General features: G+C 39.4%; 1 protein-coding gene across 3 annotated transcripts in view; it reads left to right on the top strand.

Annotated features, from left to right (window-relative positions):
- The window catches only part of Dgki (diacylglycerol kinase iota), a 466,379-nt gene that overhangs the window by 388,378 nt on the left and 61,499 nt on the right, over positions 1-16,502 (top strand). For 2 of the 3 annotated variants that reach the window (XM_055602146.1, XM_055602147.1), the window contains 4 exons: positions 3,034-3,103; positions 6,171-6,211; positions 7,122-7,249; positions 9,516-9,638. In XM_055602146.1, the coding sequence (XP_055458121.1) occupies positions 3,034-3,103; positions 6,171-6,211; positions 7,122-7,249; positions 9,516-9,638 (362 nt within the window). The remainder of the gene's footprint in view (positions 1-3,033; positions 3,104-6,170; positions 6,212-7,121; positions 7,250-9,515; positions 9,639-16,502) is intronic. The other variant, XM_055602148.1, reaches the window with a different exon arrangement.

A 16,502-nucleotide genomic window follows, 5' to 3' on the forward strand; every position in this document is an offset into this window, starting at 1 on the left:
GCATCCATCACTTTAGCAAGCCAGACAGGTAAGGATGCAATTCTGTGACAGCCCTGAGGGAGGGCAGTTTTTCCTTTATCATTTCTTTGATTTATAGAATATATCTGAACAGAAAACTAGAAAACTCTGGTTAGATAAGCTGTCTATTGGTAGGATGGCTCTCTTTTGCTCTGCTAAGACCCATGGTTCTTCACCATGCATCAGACTTACCTGATTGCCACGTTAAACAGATTTCAGGATCCATTGTAGCTGCCTGCAGAGCTGCAGCCTGTATTTCTAACAAGCCTCTGTTGGTGCTGCTTGCTGTTCCTGGGTTACTTTGCCTGAAGATTAAGTGAGGCAGTGATATAGTAGCCTAAGTCAGGAAGAAGCTCTGGTGGCCTCTGTTTGGCTCTTGCCATTTCTCCTATGCCATTTCTATTTGCTTTTCCGGTCTTATCTGTACACACCAGACCATCCATACTTTTGGGGTTCCATCACCAAGCCTACCTTGATGTACCCTCCTTGGATGTTTCTGTAATTGAAATCTTCATTAACAGTTGTTGGTAGTTAAAAACAAACAAACAAAAACAAAAACGCTTTTCTTTTTTGCATTTCTTATATCTTTTTCTCCCTACTCCACCCCAATCCCTTCCAGCACCCTAACACCAGGTAGGAGAGAGAAAGGGTTAGTGGGGAAAGGGACACAGCTTCTTAGCTGCTTCCTGCTGGTTAGGGTGGTTAGGTTTCTTGGAGCAGTCCAATCCTCATTTCAGGACATCTCCATCTTCTTGTCTCACAGCAGCAACCAGGAACAGCAAGGGGGAAACAGTACCAGCCTTTTTCTTTCTCTGATTTCCACACTTTCTGGACTCTGGCATTTATACTCTCTCCAGAGTCCTCAGATTTAAACTTTCTGCAGTTGGCAAAGAGCTCTTCTCAGAGCCCGAATTAGGCAAATAGTCTGCTGCTGTGGACTATCAAAATCAGTCCCACACCCCACACCTGGGACCAAAACAAACAAACAAACAAACAAACAAACAAACAAAAAAACATGTTTATAGCTACAACAAATAGTCAAGTTCCCAGTATCTTCCTCACAAAGGCCTGATCACCCTTGCTTGTGCCATTTCTCTTGATGAGTATAGTTTTACTTCCAGCCAGCATTAGATAGCTCCAAGCCATGTGTTGTTGTAAATTATAAGGCACCCCTCCCCAGTAATCATTAGTGAGCTCCTACCAAGAGGGGTGCTTTTTAACTTTTGAATGTTTGGAAGCATACAGAACAATCCTTGCTTTTCCACTCTGCCATGCCCCAGCTTGCTTGTCTGTCAGTGTGGTTTAAATTCTTGTCAAAAGTGAAAAAGACCTGATAGCACTAACAAACTTGCTTATTAGGCCCCAAGCCCTAGACAAGGATCTCTAGGCAACCAATGAATGCTGAGAGCCTAAGAAATAGTTTGCTCTGGGTATCAGCCCTCGAATTGGTTATCCAATACCAAATAGTCATCCCTGAACTCATGTACGTACAGGTAACACTATGTGCGTTGAGCAGATTGTATATGTCATTGAGTAGAGAAAAAGAGCCCAGAAGCTATCAATTTAGAGAGATCAGAGACCCCCTGCTCAACATGGGAGAAGCTGGAGGGAGAACAGGAAAAGGAAAAATGATGTAAGTATATTTTAAATTTGAAAAAAAAATGTAAAACTTTAGTGATTCTAAGGAAGTGAGAAGAAGGAGACTATGTACTCAGGAAGGGGGCGAGGCTGCTCTTGGTACTCTTTGGGAAGATTCTGAAAGGCTAATTCTAGGGATGATTAAATGTATGCCTGGGAGTTGGAGGTGAGAGGGACAGACTGTGTGTTTCAGGAGTTGGCAGGGCAAAGAAGAGATGATTAAGGAAATTATCAAAGTTAGCAGTGGTGGGTGCAAGCCTTTAATCTAGCATTCAGAGGCAGAGAGGTGGATCTCCACGTGTTCAAGGCCAGCCTGGTTTACATCTACAGAGTTCCAGAACAGCCAGGACTACATGAAGAAACCCTGCCTTGAAAAATAAAAACAAAACAAAACAAAAAGAATGAGAGAGACAGAGAAAGAGAGAGAGAGAATTATCAAAAGACAGAATAGGATCAATTGAGGGACTTTTGTCTTTTAAGAGAACAACTGCAAAGAGAATGATTTGTGTACAAGAGTAATAGAGTGGATTTTTAATGTTATAGAAAGGAAGTTTCTCAGAAAGATGGAGGCAAATCCAGAAACTACAAATATGTGCTGAATTTTGGAGAGGAAATACTTTATTTTCTAGCTAGAGGAAAAGAATGCATTTATATCAGCTGATCTTTGAATCAAGTAAGATTAAGTATTGACCATCTTTGAAATGAGAAGTCTAGGGAAGGCTAAGGTAGAGGTGCACATTGCTAGTGGACCAGCGTGGGACAGAATGAGTCTCTGAATGGACAGCCTGACACAATGATTCCTCCCTTTGCTGCCATCCTACTATCATGTGGAAAGGGTGAGGGCAGAGACAGCCCCAACACAGCATGAACTGGGTTTCCTTTCCCTGTACTACCTGCTCCCTCACTCTCAGGAGACCTGCCGCTACTGCTAGATGGCTTTTCACGTCTCTTACAGGCTGTCTGATTAGTAGAGAAAGTTCAGTCCTTTCCTATTCTATCCGTGTTCATCTCCACTACTGGTGTAGAAAAAGAAGTGGAAGTCATAGAGTCATAGGTAACATTTCCACTTCACAACAGGCAGGGAAGTAATGCACTCTCTCTCCAGCTGAAGTAAGCCTAAGCTCAGGTCCTTTCTTAATGTTGGATGCAACAGTGGAATCCCTCCAGGGATCTTTATGTATATATATATTGCTAAGGAGCTCCGTGGGAGATAAAGTAATCTAAAAGCAAGCCCTGGGCTTCTGTTCTTAGCAGAATTTGATTCGGCTCTGCTTTAGGATTTCATTGAGGAAAGACTTACCACTTACTCCCAGTAGGTGAGGGAGGGCAGCTTTTATCATTTCAATGGAGGATGAGAATGCTTGTATCTCTTTCCAGGACCAAGAAACCTCCTTCCCCAGGGCGCTCTCAGCTCAGAGGCTGTCCCCTCGGTGGTGCTTCCTAGATGGTGAGTGCTGGGGACTGGACTGGGACTGGGTGGGAGGCAGCAGGACAAGGTGTGGCCTACACAAAGATCTTTCACAAAGCCTTTCCGTGGTTGGAGTTTACAGTTCAACAAGGCAGAGCTGCTGATCTTTCCTGAAGTCATTTCCCTCAAAGCACTTCACCGTCTAATTTTGTAACTGACACTTTCCCTTTATTACCTTCCTTTGCTGAAAGTCTTGAGTGCCTACCTCAGATTAGCGTGGGCCAAGAACTACAGTGTGTGATCACAAGTGGATACTGCTTCCTGCATTATTTCCACACCTTTGAAAGTTCATAGTTTTGTGAGGCTGTCATTTCAGTATTGTCCACACATTTGTGGGAAACGGAGAGTTTCCCTTGCATCTGTAACTTTTTTGCTGAGTGTGACCTATTGCACACTTAATGGTGTTAGTTATCATGTGATCATTTAATGAGTTTGCTTGCCATCTGATGCATTTATCACTTTCCTAGATGTTGTCGAATTCCAATTTTCTACCTAATTATCTACACTGCAATACATCTTCATCTCTCTACATTCCTGCTTGTCTGCTATCCAGTGTAGCTGGGTGAAGTTTCTGTTGTCTGCATGGAGACATAATTTCCTTGCTGTTGCCCTTTTGTTTATTGGTGTGTTCATCTGAGAGGATGTGGGGGTGGAATGGATAGATGGATAGAGGTTAGTTACACAGAAGGTCACATGTAGCTACCAAATCTAACATCAACCAAGATATGGGTTTTCATTCCTAGCTCAACTGACTGATGACTTCCCTTCAGTTCCTGTTAATCCAGAGTAGTGAATTAATCCACAATCATTTTCCACTCCCAGAGTCACAGGGAAGCAGTACGTATCTAAGAAAATCAAGAGTGCCTTTACACAGTCATTGCATTCAATAAATAGGCTTAGATTAAATTGTGTTATGGATAATGGTTTTAACTATGAAACTGTTTTAGTACATAAGCGTTCTGTTGTAAACCTTTCTTCATTTATTAGGCACTTATTTTTAATTTTTTTTTCAAGTTAGCATACAAAATGATATGTTTGTGTTTTGAAATTTTTTTATGATTAAGTCTTGTGTGGCGTCAAGCCTGAAGTCGTACTTGAAAGAACAGAGAAGAGTAAGTCCTGCGAGACTACATTGCTTTAGACTTAGGCTTTTAAGCAGGACTTTGATTCTCCTATTTCTGAGCCCAGTTTCCTTCAGAGAGTTACATTTTTTTTCTTTTCCTTTTTAGAGTCTTCTCTTATACAATACATTCGACCATGTTTCCCCTCCCTCCACTCTTCCCATCTCCCTGCCACCTCCCCTCCCCTCCAAATCTACTCCCCCTCCATCTTCCATCAGAAAAGAGCAGCCCTCCAAGAGACAGAAACCACACAGGGCAAAACAAGATATATAACAGGACAAGACAAACGCTCTAATAGATACACTGGCTCACACTGTTAGGAAAACACCACAAAACGTCAAGCTAACTGCCATAGCATATATGCAGAGGGCCTGATGCAGAGCCCTGCTGGCCTATGCCACTTCAGTCTCGGTGAGCACATGTGCACCCTGCGTTATTCAGTGGGGGCCACATTCTTTTGTGGTATTCTCCATTCTCTCTGACTTGTACAATCCTTCTGTCCCCTCTTCTGCAGAATTCCCTTAGCTCTGAGGAGACCTCCATTTTAGCCCCTCTCTCTTCATAGTGTCTGGCTGTGGTTCTCTGCACCTGCTCCCATCTGCTGCTGAAGAAAGCAGCAGATTTTCTCGTTACAAGTATCTTTTTCTCTGTTATGCTTTCTCTCTCGCTTTTGGTCTGCTTTGTAAAAACTCTCATATTTGGGCTCTGTTAGATTTAAGTAAGAAAAACAATCTTTTAATATTAAGAAGAATCAAATAACTTGGAAAATACCCTATGTCTTACTTCAGAATTTTTTCTTTCTCAAATCAGAGATTCAGCCCAATCTAATTTTAAGATTGCTTAAACAATAATCTTTGTTTTGTCATTGGCTTCCTTCAGACATGACTCTAGGGGCAGAGTGTGGAAGGAAAATTATTTCTTTGAGGCCACATGTGGTCTCTGGCTTGCATCTTCCAAGTTGCTTTCCAAAATGAGTCACATTCTATCTAACTACAATTTTTTTCTAAGTTTATTTACTTAATCAAATAATCAGTCCTCCCCTCTGTGAAAAACCTGTGTTAACTCCTGGAGACATGTGAGAATAGATCAAAGATGGCCCTTTAAAGATGCAGGTTTTTAGTCTTAGGGTCATCTTTGAAGACAGTTTCTATAAAGGGTTTAAGTAAGATGTCCTTGTGCACAGGGTTTCAGAGCAACAGACTTTCTGCTGTAGGTGGTTGGGATAGAGGAAAGGTTCGTTATGGGGAGGCCACCAGAGATGACCACTCAGACATAGTTTAGAGCCAATCGAAAGTCTTTATTCCAGCCATCTGAGACTGCTACACTCATGTAGGTATTCAGGTCCTAACTATAGAGTATCCAGAGCCCAGGGTTTTTGAAGTAAAAATCAAATCCTGGCATCTCAATCAACAGCTACAGGTTGCACTTTGTGTAAGGAAGCAATTTGGCAGAAGCAAAGATAACCAGTTAGTCAGAGGTGGGGGTTCTACACAAGCAAGGAATTTACAGAAGCAGATAAATTAGCTAGGGCACCTTGACCTTGTGTTCCTAGAATAGAGGATTCTCCATCAAGGAGATCAATTTCTACTTAAACCTGAAATGGCCTCAGCAAGAATTCAAAGATGGAGAACCCTCTGTTCTGTTTGCCCTGTTTCAGTTTCACCAAGACAGGGGCATTTGAGTTATTGTTTAAAGACAAGCGAGATTCAGGGAACTGTGTGGCTGGAAGGGCTTAGGAGCACTAAAATAATGGTAGCCAAAGCATAGAAGTGATGTTTTTTTAGTAATAGATTTAGGAACTGGCAAAACCTATGTTGCATGCTTATAAAACAAAGGTTTTGATTGATAGCACAGTAGAAAGTAAGGCTGTAAATCTGAGTCAAATATAAATTACTCTAAATGTTCTGTATATATTTTTTCCTTAGCAACTTCTGCTGACCGCTTTTATCGAATAGACAGATCTCAGGTAAGTTCTTTACAGCTTATTTATGAAAGTGAAGTGTCCCCAAGTCAGTGCACCATGTTGATAACTAGTTTCATAAAGTTTTTCTAGTGGAAAGATTAAGGCAGTCCTTAATACGCTGGTGTTCATAATCTAAGCCACAATGCTTTTTGTCTGCATGTGCTTTATGACTTTTAGGCTCAGTGAAATGGCTTAACATGGCAAGTGAGAATAGATAATAACTTGAATTATGACTATTGTTACAATCCTCCACTCTTAAGGTTTTTTGTTTTGTTTTTGTTTGTTTGTTTGTTTGTTTTTATGCTGCTTGTACTGTGGCCAAAGCAAAGCATATACTTTTAAAATGCATTTTTGTTTACCTAGTATAAATATAGCCAGCATAGATTTAGTTTATTAATACTTCCCCATTTTTAATAATAAGGAAAAATTATGTTTACACAATGTTAACTACTCCTCCCACTCTTCATATTTTCCTGGAAAAAAAAACTATACAGTATTAGACTCCCTGAAACTTGGCTTTTTTGTAACTATTGCCACTTAGCTTTGGTCACACTGTGGGGCAGAGGTCTGAGCTCTCATGTTCTCGTGCTGGAGTGGATAGCAGTTGGGATGTCACATCTTTGATAGGAACTGGGAAGAATCGGGGGAAAGAACCTTTTTGGTTCTGTATGATAAGATCCTGGTCAGGTGTGACTCCTGAACCAGAGAAGTTCTTCTCTCCCCATTGTCCTCTGCCTGCTACACTATTAAGTCAGGGAGGGACAGAAAATACTCACGCCTCTGGGGGAAAAGTGGATTGCCTGGTGTGTGGCACAGTTCACTCCTCTTTGAGACCAAGCATGCTTGGTTTTGTTGATCTGAAGATGGTGATGTCAGCACCCTGACAGGTTTGGTTTTTTTTTTTTCCCCTAAGGAACATTTGCACTTTGTGATGGAGATTTCTCATGATGAGATTTTTATTCTGGACCCAGATATGGTGGTGTCACAGCAGACAGGGACACCTCCAGGAATGCCTGACCTGGTGGTTGAACAGGCTTCGGGGTGAGTGTGTTTCTTCTTGGTTGGTGGCTCATTGGCTGGCTGTGGAGTCACCCCTGTATCTCCTTTGGCTTTGGACTTGATATTCTAATGACATAAAAACATTTTGAATGTAGATTTATTGATGTTTCCTTAAAGTAAAATGCATCTGGTTCTGTATGTCAATCTTCTGAATGGCTGTGAAGGAATTCTCTAGCTTAGCTAGCCTCTTACCTTGTTGGATCTTTATTTACTATTCTGTGCTAGGGGCTAGAAATACTGATACTTCCATTTTCTGCATCTATATGGGTTTTATTTGGCCTTATATACAGATCAAATGTTGTCATGGATGATTTAATCTTCTTCTTTTCGCCTTGTTTCTAGATTGCTTGAAACAAAATATCTAGATTGTTCTTGCCACTCTTGTATCATTCATTGTACTTCATAGTGACTTGATTTCCTTAAGTATATTTTCCCTTATCTGTGAGTGCAAATACTGATATCACCTACTAATAAATTGGTTGTAGAGTAAATAAATTGACACAGGCAAAACACTTAGAATACTTTTATCATGTGGTAGACATTCACTGCATATTATTATCATTTTATAATAACCCTACAAATTGAGTTCTGTGAGTATCCTAAATCCATAGATAAGAAAATTGAGGGAGGCTTAGGGTTATATTGCTTACCTAATTTTGCATAGAAAGTAGACATAAAACCTGAGATTGAACTACATTGTTTCTGATACAGATCCCATGATTTGTTTTTAGCTGAAGTAGGTTTTATTTTTTAATTTTCATATGTTCAGAAAAGTTGTCCTGCTAGGCAGTTGTGGCACACACCTTTAATCCCCACAGATGCAGGTGGAGCTCTGTGAGTTTTAGGCCACCTTGGTCTACACAGAGCAAGTTCCAGGATAACCGGGGCTACACAGAGAAATCCTGTTGTAAAGAGAGAAAGACCCATTTTTAGAGATAAATTTTGTTCTGTTTTTTAGTTGTTATTATAAAAGCACTTAATTTGCATATAATTTAAATAGGCAGCTATATTTCTCCAAAATTTAATTAGCACTAAAGAAAAGTTTCACAGATTACTGTACTAAAACACTATTTGAGGGACTGGAGAGATGGCTCAGCAGTTAAGCAGTCACTGTTCTTGCAGAGGGCCTGAGTGTCATCCTCAGCCCTCACATTGGGAGTCTGCGCCATCTGCATTCCAGATTCAGGGAGTCTGATGCCCTCTTCTGTACTCTGTGGGCACTTACACTCACATGTATACATACCCACACGTAAAGACACAATTTCTATGCAAATAAAAAAATAAAATAAATCTTAAAAAGAGTATTTGAGACTGAGTCAAAATTGAAAATTAGAAAAGTTTACAAAAAAGCCTTCGATGTTCTTAAAGCAAATGACATTATAGTTATCATTATGTTCATAGTAAAATCACAGTACCATATTGTAAAATGTCTATTATTTAAAAAAACATTTAATAATTCAAAAATACTTATTTGGAGTTATTATGCACCAGGTACTAGTGTAAATATCTAAGAGCCAATAGCTCAAAAGTATGAATAGACAAATGTTTCTGTCCTTGCAAAGGGTAACAGATAGTGGCTTCCTGGTGTATGCGACCGATGGCTAAAATGCAGGTTGCTCAGGAAAGCATATCCAGGCACTCAAAGCCAACACAGATTGTATATCCATAAAAGCATAAACAAGTGTACTCACCAGAGAGAATCCAGTCTGATGTAATACCCTACTAAGGAAGAAGCAGCTGTTGGTGTCTAAAGTTCACCCCACAGAACAGACTCAGATTTATTTGATGAGGATGGAGCCATCTGTTAAAATAGCTTTGGACTTTTTCCCCCTTCCATGCCAAGTAGTCACCCAAAGGAATAGCTTTCTTCTTGGTTAGAATTTTGTTACTCCGATCCATTTGACTGTCAGTCCATCCTTGGTTTCTTGTTTCTCAGCCTTCTGAAAACAAAGATGCTATGAAGGTTGGACTTTCTCATTTTCTGAATTATGTTTCTGTGTCTGACTCCTTTAACTCTTTACTCATGTCGCATGTAGTACAATGACTTAATCTTCAAATGGAAGTACCTCCTCAGTATAAAAAAAGAAAGACAAAAATACAAATAATAGTTCAGGACTGTTGAGAAATGATGAATATGAAGTATGTTATAGTAAAAATGGATTTTCCCTCTCACATTTAGAACAAGATCATTATAAGAAAAAAGTAGAGTAGCCTGTTCCATTACTTTCTGGTGCTATTTTTGCCCCAGGCTGTCTGACTGGTGGAACCCTGCTCTGAGGAAACGTATGCTGAGCGACAGTGGGCTGGGGATGATCACGCCCCACTACGAGGACTCAGATATGAAAGATTTCAGCCACTCCAGAGGGTTACAGTGAGTCTCCCGCTGTTTTGTAATTACTTTTTGAGATTATAATATAACTACATCACTACCTTTCCCCTTCCTTCTTCTAAGTTCTCCCTTATACCCCTCCTTGCTTTCTGTGAAATTCCTGGTCTGTTTTTTATTAATTGTTGTTGATGGTGGTGGTGGTGAGTGTGTGTGTGTGTGTGTGTGTGTGTGTGTGTGTGTGTTACTTGTGCAAGAGCCATAGACCATTTTAACAAAAACTTTAACACTAGGCATAAAAATTCCTCTTTTGGGTTGTTGGTCAGAGTTGTCGTAGATACTCCCAGAACGGGATAGGCTATTGCTACTGCCCTTGCTTCTTCCCCAAAGGTGGAAGGTAAGTCCTGTTGCTGAAAACACCATGTATGTCAGACACAGGGCCAAGAGCTGGGCCTTGCTGTTTGCATTTGTGACACTGTGATTGATGGGGGAGGAAGGATCTGCAACATGGACTATTAGCTGGTACCTCTGCTGTCTCATATCTCTGTGTCACTCTTGACATTTTACTTGTTTTGTTTGGCTTTGGCCTGATGTATCTCTAACTTCTATTGATCTTCCTTGTGAGCTTCCTTGAGACTGGACACTTGGGTCTGTAAACACTTTGGACTTCACTAGTGTTTTTGTTACTAGAAACCAGAGTACGTCATATCCCTCTCAGAACTCCATCCTGAAGACCTATATGAGAGCTTTGAATAGTTAAGAAGGGCCACACAGGTTTTCATTGTGTGACCATTGGGATTGGCTGCTGTATCTCAATTTCTGAATGTGTGTATATGCTTTTTGCAACATTGCCCCATAGGTTCTTTCTTTCTACAGTGGTGTGATAGTTTTAATTGTCACCTTGACATAATTTAGTACTACCTGGGAATAGAGTCTCAGTGTGGCATTGTCTAGATTGTTGGCCTATCAGCCTGACTGAGCTAAATTTTCTTATAGTAATTGATGTGGGAAGAGCCAGCCTAGCAATGGGTGGTAGCACTTCATGAGTTTGAGTTTTGGACTTTATAAAAGAGGAGAAAGTTTACTAAGTAGCATGGATGCATTAATTCACCTTTCTCTAATCCTGAGTGTGGATGTGATATGACAACTAAGTCCAGGTTCTCCCACAGAAACTTTCCCAGAGTGATAGCATCACCTGGAACTGTGGACTGCAATCGATGCTTCCTTCTCTAATATGACATAAAGGAAGCTGGGACAAGCTAGGCATTATTCGAGTGTGTGTGTGGCATGTATAGGTAAACAAATACAACTCCTGTGTGTAGGTGAGCACTGTAGCATCCTTTCTCTTCAGGTATGATCACGGTTGGAAAAGTAGCATCAGCTTGGAGTTTTGCAAAGAGGTTGATACTTGGTGCTGAGTGAATCATCTTGTCTGCCCATAATTTGCTGCAGGAACACATTTTAGAGAACACTCTAAGGTCACAATTAAACTCGTTTGTGCCCAGTTTTAACTTCAGGACAATCACCCAATCACAGAAGATATGGAAGTACTCTGCCATTTACGAAATGACCTTTTTTTCCCCCCCAATCCAGTACAGGGTTCTAATCAAATAGTGACACTGGCTTTATAACATTCAATCTTACATTTCCACAGAATAACAAGATTACTAAGCTTCTTAGAAGCCCCCAGTTAAAATAGGAGTCAAGACACTGCATTGTTTCTAAAGAAAGACCGGAAGCAATTTCCCCAGGACAAAGGGAGAAAAATGAGAAATCTCAAGCTAATTATTTCATTGGCAAAGGTTCTACTCGGGCACTGTGAGGGCAAAAGAGACTTCATTTTAATTACTTCCCTGTATTACCTCTTATTTTCTTACGTGAAGAGGAGAAAGAAAGAAATGAATTGCTATGGATTTTCTCTTTTTAATTAAACTGTGTTGGTGGTTTCAGGTAGCATTTTGATTGCTTACAATTCAGAATGTTTTTCTATTTCTTTTTTGCACAGAATTAGGGCTTGTGGACAGGGATGACTCAGCTATCTGTGAATAGATAAATAAGTGACTATCTATCTGTGGCCAGACTTATTGGAAAATTAGAGTTTTAATTATCTGCAGAACTAAATATCAAGCCTTCACGGACAAACTGAATGTTTCAGTATATATCTGTGATTTCCAGAGAGTGGACTATTACCTCAATCTTGGCTCCTGTAGTCAGAGTGTTCTCTAGAGAGCATATTGACATACACATCATAACATATGAAGTGGTTGTTTCTAAAGTAGTGGATGGACATTCTTCCCAAGAACTGCAAATACATGCAGCACTTCCCATAACAGCCAATGTCAGAATGAACTCTTGATTTCTTTTTGAACTGCACACTCTCCTCTGTTTCTCTGAACCACAGTAGATACCAAAGTGCTTTATGAAAAATGGTTCAGTGTTTGCATATAATACACTTCTCTATTCTATGTACTACCTATGTGACATGAAGAGATGAACACTGCATAAGTAGTTGTGGTGCTGTATTATTTAGAGAAGAATAACAATAGCCATCCACATGTTTTCTACAAACAATATTTTGTTGAAATTTTTTTAAAGTCTTTGATTGGTTGAATCCTTGGACACAGAGCACTCATTGTAGTATCTTTTTGTACTAATTGATGTAGGAGGGCCCAGCCCATTGTGGGTGGTACCATTCCAGGAGAGGTAAGCTTAGGCTGAAAGCTAACCAAGCATAAACCAGAGAAAAGTAAGTAAGTAAGCCATAAGTAAGTAAGCAACTATCCTCCATGGTTTGTGCTGCACAACCCTGCTTGAGTATCTGTCTTGACATCCCTTGATGATGAACTGTGACCTGGAAGTATAAGCCTTATAAACCCTTTCCTCTCCAAGTTGCAGTATCTTGATAAATGTCTTTCTGTGCTACAGCATATATATATATATATATATATATATATATTCACAGTTTATTAATATTGCAAAGTACCTTCACAGTGGAAATATTCAAGAATAAATAAATAAATACATGGAAAGAACATGAGGAACTATTGCAATGAGACTATCATCTGCTAGTCCAGCTTTAAAGCTTCAATCAACATGGAGACAAAAAGGTTTAATTTCAACATCTTGATGCTATAAAGTAGATGATTCCTGAAGAACAAATAGAAGCCATTAAAACTAATAAATATTATTTATCAGAATTTTGACATTAAAATAGCTTTCACACAATAATTTGTGACTCTAAACTATCAATAAAAGTTATTGTATACAAATATATAAAGTATTTCATTTGACAGGAGAACCTCAGTAAAGAATGAAGGCATACTTACTGCAACTTGATATGCTAAGACTGGTTGATATTTCTGAAGAGAAATAGAGAAGGAGTGGATTGGGAAGGGAGGGCAGGCAGTGAGGGGGGAGCACTGGGAGAAGAGGAGCCAGGGGATACTGCAGTCAGGATGTAAAGTTAATCAATTAATTAAAAAATAAAGACATAGGGAGAGAGACAAACAGGCAATATAAAGACATAAGTCAATAGCAAAAAGAAAAAGGCAAAATAAATGACTGAGAATTACATTGAAAAAGTTGGTTCTTTGAGAAGATAAATAAGAGAGTCAATATTCTGGACGGGATAGGGAAAAGAAGACTAGTGCCCAGTTTGCCCAGCTCATTTTACTGCCACAGCACTCATGTCACTCCAAGGCTTTTCCCCACTCAAAAGTACCCATGTATCTTCTCAGTATTTTCTCGTTGTTTGAGCACTTAGTTTCTTAGACACACCATTTTCCATCTTTCTTCAAGGATGGTGAAAATGAAGCCATGAACAGGAAGAACTGTTTTTGTCTCTGCTGTATCTTTTTGAGTTCACACTGTTTCCATTTAGCATCATGAGAATTTGGGGGTAGGTATGAACATGCCCATGCACACAGAGGTCCTCCAGAAGGGTCTCTGATTCCAAGGAAGGATGCACAAGTTGTACACTGTCCTTCAAAACCTGAGAACAGAGTAAAGGACAATCTTGAAGATCTGATTTTGAAGTAAATTGGCAAGAGGTGACTGACACAATTTTCTGTTAGGGTTGTAATGAATTTGCCTTAGGTTTAACAAGATGATTTCTGTGTCTAAGAAAGTATATTTAAAATAGCATGTAGGTGGAGCTTTTGCCCAGTACATATAGACCCCCTTGTGTAGCATGTACAAAACGCTGAGTTCAATAACAATACCTCTTTAACATGTGTTGTGCCCAGGGTTGGTGATAAGAAAAGCAGAAGTACAAGATTGTTCTTAGTTACACAGAGAGTTAGTGTGAACTGTATAAGATCTTGTTTCATAATATAAGTACATTTTTGTCCTTATCATTAATTTCTCAACAATTACCCTTAGTGAGACTGTGTTTTGTTTGGAGGGAAGACTAAAAATTTAGCAAACAATCTATTTGGAGTGCTCATCACTTCATCCATGAGACAAGAAAGGAAATGAAAACTCCAGTGTGCTATGAGCACTCTGAAAATAGGTAAGAGTAACATTTGAGTCCACCGGGAGTCGACAGGCACACGGCCCAGAGATGGATTTAGCTTCTAGTAACAACAATATTCCGGGTTTCAGATTTTTGCTTTAGGAGACAGTACTGTATTGATGGAAAGACGTGCATTTATTCACTACATTATATGTTATATTAATATATCATTATTCTCAAGTCCTAAGCCTGGAAGGTTCAAGAAGAAGGAATTTCATCTAAGTAAGAAGGGACTGTTTTGGCCCTGGTGTAAGATACACGGGTGAAACTATATTATACAGCCGAAGGACAGGATATAGCCCGAAACTAATAAGAAGTGACATTAAGTTTATTATGAAGCCTTGGGGATTCTCATGTCTAAGCTTTTATCTGTTACATTATCAGTTACCTTGACCTTATCAGCTGGTCAAGGCTGATAGATCTCTGCGATTGGCAGAACATTTCATTCTCCGACAAGAGTCATTGTAAGCAAGCTTGAGTGAAGTCTGACTTACAATTTCATTTTACTTCTGGGAAACACATTCAACTACTTAACCAACCAATATTGGTCCCCTTCAGTGCCCATAATAGGTGCTGGAGATATTAGCCTAAATAGGAAGTACATTTGCCTTGAAAAGTTTATATTTAATGGGGGAATCTTATAGAAACATTGGTTGCAATTCCTTCTGATATATATCATATGGATGTATACAAAGAGAAAACTAGAAACCAGAATGTTCTCCTTCCCTTATACTCCATTTTTATTTATTTTTTCTTATGTGGAAGATAGAAATACTTTTTAAAACTTAATGAAATTGGCTTAAAAAGCAGCATCTTTGAAGGGATTCTTAGGCAAATTTTACTGTCCTATTTCACATGAGCTGGTAAATATAAACCTTTATTTTGTATAACTAGAAATTTCCCTCAGAGAACACACTTTGCCAGGATATGTTTAAAGAAATCTGTAACTGAGAGAACATTTAGGGACTGCCAAAACAAATCATCATATTTTAAACCAAAAATGTGTCCTTTTCCATATAGTTTACAGTCATGATATCAAGATAACAACCCTAAGTCCTTCCCATTTCTGAAAATCCACAAGTTCTTAGTTATATGTAGCTTCATGCCCCCTGTTTCTTGGCTATTTTCTTTTCCCACTTTCCTGTAGAAACATAAGGTTATGACCTGACCCAAGGAAAAATGGGGATTGTGGTTATTGTCAAAGCTCTAGGTTCCCAGAGGGAGATGAATGATTGGGTGAAGATTTGGACTGCAGGAATAGCCTTTGAGCATCACAGTCAGATAAGAAGGAAAAAATTAATCTTCTTAGTGGGGTGTGGTTTTTTGCTGGGCTGTGAGATGAAATCTGTCAGAAAAGAGATCATCCCTGGCATGTGTTTTGCCAAGATAGTTGAGTTCCATGCCTGCCAACCTTTGACTGGTCTGTCGTACTCACCTTGGATAATCACCCAATCTGAAAAAAAAAAATGCAGAAAAAGCACAGCTTCCTGTGGTCTCCTTTTATCTCTTTGTCATCCTTAAGTGCTTACCTTTGAAAGCCAAACAAACAAGATGTCCTGTACCTATATGTGTAGAAAGTACCTAATAAGATACTTTTTTTTTTTTTTTTGTGACCACTTCTAGGAAAAAAAATACTCACACAGAAGTCCTATACATTTGGGGAAATCAAGTCATGATTCCAAGTTTACCTAGGAGGATAATCATCATAGAGTCCCTGTAAGCAGGTCTTGTTTCAACCGGCATTGCAAGGGGGAAAAGGATTAGGAGATGCGTGCTCTAACATTAAGACATACATTTTCTTAAAAATGCTGCCAGGAAATTTTGGCTTTCCAGTTTTATGAGTTCCAAATTTTGCCAACAATTACAGCACTGGGAACATTACCACTGTTAAGTGGTCCTTTTTTTTTTTTTTTCATTTGTAAAAGTTGGCAACCTTACCTTCTCACACCTGGGCAATAATGGTTGACATGCATAAAAAGCAACTGGAGGCTTCTTTAAATCCTATGCACTCCCTGATTTGCCAAACTGCATTGCTAATTCTGTCCCTGCAACACATTGTGCTGTATCTGGAATAGCAGCATATAGCAAAGCTTGAAGACTGACTGAATGCATGAATTCTGGGTAGTATAGGCAAGGCATGCTGGGCTTGGTGGTACAGGTAGAGCAGGCCTGCCAGGAGGTTTACACTCAGGAGCTTCTCAGGAGGCTGAAGCAAGCAGATTGCAAATTTAAGACCTGCTTGGGCAACAGAGCAAAGGTATACCATCAGACCAAAACACACAGGTGGTGAACCTAACCCTAATCACATTAAAAAAAAATAATAGATAAATTGCTGAATGCTTTTGCATGGCTGTGCAATCCATCTTTCTGTTGCAAACTTCAATGTAAATATATTT

This window comes from Psammomys obesus, unplaced genomic scaffold (genome assembly GCF_907164565.1).
Source record: "Psammomys obesus unplaced genomic scaffold, mPsaObe1.curated_primary_1811, whole genome shotgun sequence".
Lineage (NCBI taxonomy): Eukaryota > Metazoa > Chordata > Mammalia > Rodentia > Muridae > Psammomys > Psammomys obesus.